The sequence below is a fragment of the Semicossyphus pulcher genome, unplaced genomic scaffold, assembly GCF_022749685.1.
Source record: "Semicossyphus pulcher isolate SPU_LCO1_2020_fin unplaced genomic scaffold, fSemPul1.0.p SCAF_9, whole genome shotgun sequence".
NCBI lineage: Eukaryota > Metazoa > Chordata > Actinopteri > Labriformes > Labridae > Semicossyphus > Semicossyphus pulcher.
The window spans coordinates 8,381,349-8,392,339 of NW_027211770.1; the positions used below are offsets into that span (position 1 = coordinate 8,381,349).

Genomic DNA, 10,991 nt, shown 5'->3' on the forward strand with positions numbered 1-10,991 from the left:
TACACAAATATTCACCATGACTCCAGGTCACTGGATCACCTGGCACAGTATTCAAGCTTTATGAAAACAACACTGTCCTGTGACTGGACATCGGAGTCAATGGTTCACAAGTGGTCCCTTTACCTGTATGGAAATATCTCTTCACTCTTTTATTTCAGTTTTTTATCCATCTATGATATTTATGCTGAAAACCAATCATTCTATTATCACCGACTATAGTTCAGGGCATAAATCAACAGCACAGGGAAATATGGCACTCACTCTTTGATTTGCAGCCATATGAGGTCTTTGTGGTCCAACTGCAGACCCAAAACACATCCTGTAAGACCAATAAGAAGAACTCCATTTAGCTCAGTGGAAAAATAAACTTATCTTAATCAATCATCTAAGTTTTTTGTCACTGCTGTCACAGGATAGGCCCCAGAATTAGCCTTAGCCTAAGGCTACAAAATAAAACAGAATTTGAGACAATTTAATTCAGCTGCAAGAGTCAATGGTATGATTTGTTGCCTATTGACACTTCATAAATATATTTCATACATTTTAACTACTTAATCAGTCTCACTTCACTTGATAATGCAAATGGATAGCTGTTACAGCTTTGTACATAAAACACTTGAGTGACTATGATTCATTTAAAGACCAGCTCCAGTCATGTTTTAAGACATAAAATGCTCTACTTGAAATAATGAATTGTGTCTGATATATTTTTTCTGCAAAATACATTTAATCACCCTGTAAAAATCCTCCCAAGGCATCTCCTCCTCCTCCCTCATTAAAAATTCCTGAATCTGCATAGGCCCCGCCCACTATGTGCTACATTTCTTCTTTCTAATGTTATGCAAAGATATGCAGTTGTTGTAATGTTAGCTTTAGTAGCTGAAGAGATGTATGCTGTATGTGTTAGCAGTCAGTCAGTGTTAGCTTAGCTGCACATTAGATTAACCCACCACCTAGCTAATGTTTGTGAGATTACTTGCGTGTCCTTGTTTGCTGTAGAGTTTGATGATGGTGTTTTATTGCCTCTATCTTATCAACATTGTACTCAATATCAACAACTTTTCTACATAATCACATTCACAACCTTTCAAATATTGCACATGCCAATATGCAAACAACAGAACAGAATAAGAGAACTGCATGATTCGTTGAACAGGAATATTTTTGGGACTGGAAGAACAAAGATTATGTTGTGCAGCTACAAAAAAGCCATGGTTAAAATGTGTTAGTTATGCAACAGTCGCCTTAACCACACATCCAGTATGCTTAAATCATTTTAATTCACTGAATCAAAAATAATTTGCTTGAATGTCACGAGTCTAAAAAGAGATGTTGTTATTGTTCCAAAGGGAACATGTAGTACCAGTCAGGGGGCAAGGCAGAGGTGGGTGCAAGGGCGCTCGAATGAAATACAATGAGGTTGGTGCTCCACAGGGGTCATTCGTTTGGGCTGGAATTTGTGCAAAACAAAAGCCGGACTGACCTCGATCACATACCCACTCAGAAAGCACCAAAGCTGTCCAAAGTCATCTTCTGGTTGGCTTAGCCACCCAGACTTCAACCTTTCTACAAAAAAAGTAGAACCATCCTGTTGATGTAGTAGATTCATTATATTCGGTCGGATCCTTTTCCTCTGCTTTCTTGCCAACATTTTCTCATCTACCCCTTCTTTCATCCATCGTCTATCCTTTCTTTCCTCCCTCTGTCCTCATTCCCCTTTCTCCACCCACCCCTGCTGCTGAGGACTTTGGTTCCCAAACTGGACCCCTGGCTCAGCCCTCTGCAGTCACATGACACAGATCGAGAGACCCAGAGTAGTAAAGTACAAGCACTCAACACAATGTGCGTGCATAAGACAGAAACAGCAGAAGGCCACTGTGCTGGTACGCGTCTGAATAGTTACCCTGAGCACACAGTGGTGCACTTGTGTAACCTCTCACAAGAACTGACTCTTCACTTCCATTCCCACAGGCAGGTAGGTGGTGTCTTGTGTAATTTAGCGTGATGAATAGAGGTAATTTAAAGTTTATGGTGGTTTTTTCTAAGTTGTGTAATCTTGAGCAATGAGGAAATTTGGTGTAGAATGGAGTTTAGAAGGAAAAACAAACTTAGAAATAAGAGCTTGTCCTTAGCAAGTGTCCTCATGTTACCCAACTCTATTACATTTGTATTGTATCAGCATTCATCTTTATAAATATATACTTGCAATATTGCAATATTTATTTTGGATGCCACTTAAATCAATATTCTAAGATATTAAAATTGGACATCCTAAAAAGCTTGTCACTTTGAAGAAGTTTTATTTTCATATTGGATAAGTGTGTCATATTGCATTTTGTAAACATGTAATATATTGTAGTTTGATGCAACACAATGGCACGATAGTTTAGTATCAAAATTACTTGAGAGAAAATCTAAGCAATTTGTAGTTGACAACCTTGAAAAAGGTACTGCTTTGACTGTGTGTGGACAATATCATTACACGCTCATGAGAGAATGCAGAAGGGGGATTCTAGGTACATTTTTGGGACCTTATTAGATGTCTGCTGTTTTACGGAAGCGTATTGCTGCCATGCCGAAATTAAAAAAGAAAAAAGGATCATTATCATGTTATAACGTGATACATTTTATGTTATAACTATATTTTCACATTATAACATTAAAACGTTTTAACGTGAGTTGGTCTATTAGAGGTACTTCGGGTGTGAACTGGCACTTGGCATCCATGGAGCCTCTCGTGCTCCCCTCCAGCTAACCAGAGAAACGACGCAGCCTCCAGCGGGTCGGACTCATCCTGCCTTCTGTAAAGCCCAAAGACATTTAAAAATACTTTTAAGTGTACACATATTTATCACATTATCATCCACCGTGCTCAATATCAGCAGGATGTCGCCATGTCTCAACCCAAGCATGAAGTAGAACTAAATCAAATCCTGTTAAAGAGCAATACGCTTCCGTACTGCTGCCTCCTTTAGTCAAAACCATTCAATAAAATCAGGAATTATTTCATTTTTTTTTATTTGACCTGATGATGATGCTTAATGGAAATTTAAAGGATAAGCAAAGCTCTTAAAATTAAATTTGAGGGGGCATAAATTTCACACCAACTTTCTTGACATTTTATCCAAAAGTTTTTTCACTCAAAGTCTATTTTTCCTAAACCTCATAGTTGCATAAGAGTCATTATCTGTCTAGTTCATCCTCTGGGAACCTCAAAACCTCTGAAACATCATAAAAACTACTGACTGTCTGCAGTAAATTTTCATTGCAGACATTCAGTAGTTTTTATGATGTTTCAGTCTGGCTGACGGACTGACTGAATTTCTTGAGTTCAGCTGGTTAAAAAACATGTAGTGCTCTGTGTCAGCCCGGCTGCAGTGATGTGATGTGGTTTAGCAGGAGGGGTCGGATGAGCAGGTAGAAGATGAAACAACAGCGTCCGTTACTTGTTGGGGAATGTTGGTCTTCCAGGCAGCGCTACTCACTTACACCCTTGCTAAGTAGGGGTGCTTGGAGGAGGCGATAAGAAGCCCTGCGGACCTTTTGGAAACATCTCCATCAGAGTTAAGGGCCTGAAGCGTAGTACCACAGTTCTTTAAGATTCCCGGGACACCTCCAAGTGTTTAAGGCTCTTTTTAAGTTACAATCCTTTAAGCTTTGGTTAACACACTTTAGACTACTACTAAGATAATACAACTGTACTCTACCTTAGAGTAACTGTGTCAAATGTGACTGACTGTAAAGGAGGCATGTCAGCCTGTTCAGGTTGTAGTATAACAGGTAGTTAAAACAAACAACATACTGTACATTGTGAGTGTTTCCTTTTGAGGTGATTTAAATTGTAAATATAAACTGCAATGTCATGCGGGTGGTGCTGAAGTTAAACCTGACAGACTGGTCTATTCAGTTGAGCAAGCCTATTTATGTCTATGATTGTGAAATGCAAATCAACATGCAACGGACTGGCCTATGTGAATGAACAGCTGGCACAGAGAGCAGCCAATAGAGGCTCAGCAGGCAGTCAGAAATAAAAGGCGAGGGAAAAAGAAGGAGTCAGTGTGATATTTCCAATATCTAGTACATAACTTAGAGTGTGTAACCAGCCTTCTCACCCTGAGTGCAGCCTGTGTGTTTAAAGGAGGGCAGACCACAAGGTTGAAAGCTGGTTGGGGGAGGGGAAAGCAATAGGAGGAGCCATTCCATCTGAGACCTGCCCCTTTACTCTTCTCCTCCTATTGCTGAGCCCCCGGCACAGTGAGCACATGGCTGTCTGATTTTGAAGCCAGCCTGCAATAGGAGGACTTTGAAAGTGTCATGGTGGTGCAGGGTGTGTGTGCGCCTGTGCAGCCCCTCCCATGTTAAGTGCAGCAGGGACACGGAAGTCGAATGTGAGCCTGTGTGATAGTGTGTGTGGAAGAGAAAAGGGGGAGGAAAGGCATACACACACTCACACTTGCGGCTGATGTAACAAAAAAAAAGTGTGATCGTAATGGAGTGAGGGGTTTTTGAATGGACAGGGGGAAGAGGGGATAAATCTCTTCCGGGTGATGATCTAAACAAGGTAAGTTGATTCTGACACCTTTGAGGACTGTGGGAGACGTGTGTATGGAGGAAGTAGACCAAAGGATTATTGGATTTCCTGGTGATCCTAAAAACACAAGGCATTAACAATGCGAAGAGATGCTTATCCAAGCTAGATGTTAGACATAAAAGCAGGAACAGGAAGTTTTAACAGTTGGACACCACACACCAACTTTTTAGTTTCTTAATACTACTGTTATTTTCTCAGAGTCGGGAGGACGACTTTTATTTTCAATCCATACTGGGAATCTTATTTCAAGTCATTATTTAGAATCTTTCTTTTTAATTTAAGTACCTTCCAATTACTTTTTTTTTTTCTAGGAATAGAAGCATTTCTTTGTCACCATCTTACTAAAACACATCGAAAAACCCTTTTTGTTTCAAAGACAAAATAAAAATATGCTATGTGATTTTAATTAGAGCAAGTCCTTCACTTGTGATGCAGTTTTATTTTCACAGCTTCACTATAACTTCCCTTTAATGTGTCTGTTTATGTCACAACCACATGGGGCTTTTTATGGGAGCAGTGTGTCAGTAAGTGAAAGGTCAGGTATCACTTGCCAAGCTGTACATGAGGGAGGGTTAGAATAAGAGGCAAAGTAAGGGGAGGCTGTGAAGGTCATCTCCGATCACATGGGCATTTGCTTTCGTACACAGTCACAATGTAACATTCAGCTTTGCTATGAAGCAGTATTTTTGTCCTTGATGTTATTGGTAAACATCATCTTCAAGACATTTGATCTTTTACTGTTTAGCCATGCTAGTGAGGCTTTAGGGATGGTAATGTCAGTTCTGCTCCAGACTAAAATGTCCCAACAACTTAAGGATGGATTTGCCATGAAATATGGTATAGACATTCACCTTTCCCATTAGATTAATTGTACAACTTTGATGATCCCTTAACATCTTAACTAGGGCCATTGTCGTAATCTTTAATAGGACAACACTTCCCAATAAACTGGAAAACTACCATGATATTTCCTTCAGCCTCAGCTTTGTTTTGACTATGTTAGCGTGCTAGCATGCTACATTCTAACATATTTTAGATGGTAATTATTACTCTAACAGATAAACACCTGGATGTTCATTGTTTTTGTGAGAATGTTAATATGCTTGTGTTAGCATTTTTTGTAGCAGCTCATTTGTACTGTACTTTGCTTTCTGAATAAGTAACTGAAAGATTATAGCCAATGACATTTCCATCAGCCTCTTTCTTGTGTTTTTAGCGATGATATCCAAATATTACCATGCTAACATGCTAAGAGGTTGACTGTGATAGACCTCATTATTACCGTTACAGATTAACACCAGAACTTTAACATTGTTACGGTGAGCATGTTAGCTTGCATATGCCAAGTGCAGCCTCACAGAGCTGCTAGCGTCTTATCTAGCACCAGTATTATGTCAAATTTTTGACAATGTAGCCTATATTTTTTGGACCTAATAACTGTTGATAATCAAGCATTTGCCTGCTAATGTGCTAAATGATAGGGAACTTGGTAGGCTTACTGTTAAGTCGAGGTGAAATGAAAATTGTCATTTTAATCCTTTTAGATCACATCCCCGGTAATATTGTGCATCTATTTGACCATATAGGCCAAAAAAAATACAGAAAATACATTTCTTCTTATTCTTATATCAAAATCCGATCATTTTTTCTTCCGGTAAAACTAAATTTCACGCGTGCTTACGTAAGTTAGCACCAAACAATTTCAGCCATTCAATCTGCAACATTTAGCCGCAGAGCACCAAGAACGCTCGGTCAGTTAGCTAGCTACTGCGCTGTGGAGAACCTCTGTCTACGCCCACTTCTCAACGATCAAATCAAATCCCTCCAATGATATGTCCCGCCTGCACGTCCTGTTTCACTCGGAAATACGTCACGATACGGAAGATAGATACTCTCGAAATGCCGTTTCAGCTCGACTTTAAATCTGTAAGCATGTAGGTGTGACGATTTGCATTAAGCTCAAAAGCACTGCTGTACCTGTGTTGTAGTACTGACTCCCAGTTGTTTTCATGGCTCTACACTCTTAGTCCTATTTATGAGCCACACACGTCACAACCATCTCAAACAACTCCTATATGCAAGTCAAGTGATTATTTTTTGAGGGGGGTTGAAACTGTAAAAAAAAAAGTGTTCTCAGTGTTGCACTCTACTAATAAAACTTATGATGTGTCTGTATTTCAGATTGTGTACGACTACATTTCCTGAGTTACCTCATTCCATCACTATCACTCCATCATGTCGCTGCCCACTCACGTGCTGGCCTGCCTGTTCGGTATGGGCTCCTGGGTGGCTATCAACGGGATGTGGGTGGAGCTGCCCCTTGTTGTACCTGAGATCCCAGAGGGCTGGTTCCTGCCATCTTACCTCACTGTCCTCATCCAGATGGCCAACATAGGTCCTCTCTTCATCACTCTCATGCACCGTTTCCGCCCAGGGACACTAGATGAGCGGCCGGTGATCTACTGCATTGTAGGGTTGGGGATCATTGCGACATTCCTGCTGGCTTTCTTCTGGAAGCACACAGTGACAATCGGGGGCTCTTTGCACAGCGTGCCCCTGCTCGTATTGAGCTTCCTGCTGTCTGTGGTAGACTGCACCTCCTCTGTTACCTTTCTGCCTTTCATGATGCGACTGCGTCCAGAGTACCTCACTACGTACTTTGCAGGCGAAGGCCTCAGTGGTCTTGTGCCTGCATTGGTGGCTCTGATTCAAGGTGTCGGTGTCGTCCACTGTCAGAACGCCACTTTGGTCGATGCTGCCAACAAAACAGGTAATAATGCAACTATTGTTGGCAGTGGAGAGCTACAGGCAATCTACCAGCCAGCAAAATTTTCTGCACAGATCTTCTTCATGTTCCTCAGTGTCATGATGGTTGCTTGCATGGTAGCCTTCATCCTGCTCAACCATCACCCAGCTGTGGCTCGGGAGAGGAATAACGACCTGTACTTCAGCGGTGATCTTGCTCCTGGGAAGAGGGAACAAGGTCTGTCTCTACACGCACAGACACCAGAGCAGAAGCCCATGATCTGCCCCCTGGAGGCTGTCAGAGGGGAGCCTCGGAGCTCTTTTGGGAGGGGGACATATAGCACTCTGGAGGTGTTGTTCATCTTTTTTGTACTGGCCTGGGTGAATGCTCTGACCAACGCAGTGCTGCCCTCGGTTCAGTCCTACTCCTGTCTGCCGTACGGGAACAAGGCCTACCATCTAGCTGCCACCATGGCAGCTGTTGCTAACCCAGTGGCCTGCTTCATTGCCATGTTTGTGCCGATCAGGTAAGAAGGATAACCTGGAACAAGCTCTTTTGCTGAAATGAGTGGTCATGTAATTGTCATCGTGTGAAAGAAAAGGTTTTTTGTTTAAGCATGTATCAATATCTATTTCCAGGTCTCTCTTCTTCATGGGTTTCCTGACAATGGTTGGGTCTGGATTTGGAGCCTACATCATGGCCATGGCTGCTCTTAGTCCCTGCCCACTGCTGGTCCACAGTGCCTCTGGAACTGCAGTCATAGTAAGACTCGCTCCTCTAATAATTTGGGACATTAATATGTTTCTTTCGACTTCTAAATATATTACATCAATGGCAGCTGATTTTGGAACTTGAAACTGTCGTGGGATTGACAGGTTTTACAATGTGGTGGTGTCAACTCAGCCATGGTAATTTGATTTAAGACAATACTGTCAAACCACGTTTGTGCCACATTTGTGAACACTCATTTATGTCTCTACAGAAAGCATTACATCACAGAACATCACAGAAAGCATTACCATCACAGACGAAACACAGCCTCTAAATACCATAGGCAAAAAGATCTGAATAGCAAGATAGCAGGGTATCAGTTAGCATGTCTTTTAGGAAAGGCTTAAATGTTATGATAATTACAAAAACTTTTGAGTGTTTCTACATGTGCAAGTGTTGCCTAAAATGCTAAAAAAATAAAAATAAAAAGAAAGACAGAGAGGGAGCAAGAGGTGCTGGCAACTGCAGGATTAACACAAAAACATAAAGGATTTTGACCCTAAGTTTTAGAGTACTTGTCATTGGTCTCATTGGGCTTTGTGTAGTGTAGTATATTTTGTATTCTACATTGATGTAAATGTTGTCCTAATTTTATTAATAAAAACAATAGTTAAGTTAACCGGTTCTAAATATTGCAGCTGCTTATTTTAGTAATTGGAAGCACTTCCAACAAATAGGAGGAACTAACAAACTGATTCAGATTTAAACTAGAGTGACACTTCCTTCCCCATCTGGTCGTGGTGGCAAAATGTTGAAGGCTATTGAGTTAGCTTCCATGTTGAGGTCAAACCAGGACACTTTGCAGATTTCATTGGTGTGTGTGTGTAACAGAGTGAAATATTTACCTCTTCTGTGTTGCAGGTGCTGGCCTGGATCCTCTTTGTTTTGTCCCTGTCCTATGTGAAGGTCATCATTGGGGTGATTCTGAGGGACGAAGGCCACAGCGCCCTTGTGTGGTGTGGAGCAGTAGTGCAGTTGGGCTCTATGGTTGGTGCTTTATCCATGTTCCCATTGGTCAGTGTCTATGGACTTTTCAAATCAGGTGATGCTTGCAACACCAAGTGTCCAATGTAGTGACTAAATATGTTTAAGTTATAGATTGTGTAAACACTGTTGTACAGATGAACAAGACTTGCGCTTATTTTAGTAGCACTGAACTCATTGCAGTCATGAGCTTTACATATTCCTAGTTATTTCTACAGCTGAGAGGTCAGAGCTGTTCATCTATAAATGTACCAATCCCTAATGTTTTACATATTAACTCTCATTAGAGTCAGATGGCAGATTTATGTTTTATATGGTGTATTTATTGATTTATGGAGAGAGCTCTACACAAGCAGCTACATTATGAATGTGTCAGACTTAACAAGAGCATTTTGTTGCTCAACATATAACACTTCCTTCTCAATCAGAGGTCAAAGCCAGTTTACTTGAACTGTTAACACAATGTGACGGTATTATTGATTGATGTTGCTTTTATAAGAACTTATGGTACTATTGGATATAATATGTGCCTTCATTTTAGACACTGAATACTTTTTCTGGTGTACATGGTTGTTAAAGATGACAATTTTCTTTGTATGCGTTACTTAATTGGAGAAACTGTTAAACAATACCAAATAAAACACTTGTTTTAATGCTGCCTTAATAAGTAAATGGTAAATGGACTTCTATAGTGCTTTTCTAGTCTTCTGACCACTACACTACATGTTACATTCACCCTTTCACACACACATTCATACACTGATGGCAGAGGCTGCTATGCAAAGTGCAAATCTCCAGATCCAACTATCCATTCACATACATTCATACACCAGTGGCAAGTGTCCTTGGGCAAGGTACTGAACCCCAGATTGCAGGGGCAGTGGATCAAACCGCCAACCTTCCGGTTAAGAGACGGCTCACTCTACCACTGAGCCACAGTTGCATTATACTGCAAATGTCATTCAACAATTAAACAACGGTGGGTAGGGAATGGGGGTGGTGGGGGGAGGGGGCAGGAACCTGTTTTAGATATGTTTTGTTGTGTGTTTTGCTTTAAGTTCTATCATGGAGACAAAAAGTTGATAAGTAAACAGGGTAAAGAACAGACATAAATGTACAAGGAAAATACAATAACATGATTGAAAATATACACAGAAAGAGAAGAACAGGTGATGAAAAAATAATTCATCCAAGGACCCTGTCTGCCCAATCCATGTGTGTTGCCACTTTGCATTTCATTGACAATTATCTACACACTTGATGACGATTTTTCACCATAGATTGTATAAAAGATGGACGACATGACAGCTCCCTAGAAATGAAGCCACAACCTCTCTATCGCCCCCTGCTGACTGGCTGCAGTATAGGTCATAAAGCCGGCCTTCTCCATGTTAACAGGTGGGACATGAGTCAAACTAAAAAATCAAAATACACGTCAAACAAATTTTTCTCAAACATGGTTTCTGTCACTATAGTTAGTTCTTATCATGCTGATTTACATCCAAGTGTTCATTTTTCTGACAAGTTTATTTTTAATGAGTTATTTGATGCTGTAAAAAGCATGATTAACAGCTCTGTTGACAAATCCGGCTCCTGCAGCCAATCTGTTTCTGATTAGCAGAGTAGAGGACAAACGGCGAGAGGAGACGTAACTAAAACAATCACTACAGTCATTGAAGTTTCCATACCTGTGAACGTCTGCTTCAGACCAACACAAGAAGCTGTTCTGCTGTTAAATACGCCGATGTGCGGTATGCATGAAGTTAAGTGTGTGGTTTGGTTTTCACATACATACATGGTATGGGAGTCACAATATCTAATAATGAATATGTCACAAAGCATGAAAAATAAATGACATCAACAGACCCAAAACGATTCATACATTACCAATAGTTTTAT

The 10,991-nt window shown here is 40.7% G+C and overlaps 1 protein-coding gene across 1 annotated transcript; it reads left to right on the top strand.

Moving 5' to 3' along the window:
* The first annotated feature begins 4,382 nt into the window (after nt 1–4,382).
* Nucleotides 4,383–9,746, top strand: slc52a3-2b (solute carrier family 52 member 3-2b). The gene is made up of 4 exons (XM_069656244.1): nt 4,383–4,561; nt 6,773–7,863; nt 7,976–8,099; nt 8,970–9,746. The coding sequence occupies exons 2-4, from the start codon at nt 6,827–6,829 to the stop codon at nt 9,180–9,182; spliced, it is 1,374 nt and encodes a 457-aa protein (XP_069512345.1). The 5' UTR covers nt 4,383–4,561; nt 6,773–6,826; the 3' UTR covers nt 9,183–9,746.
* Nucleotides 9,747–10,991: the final 1,245 nt, after the last annotated feature.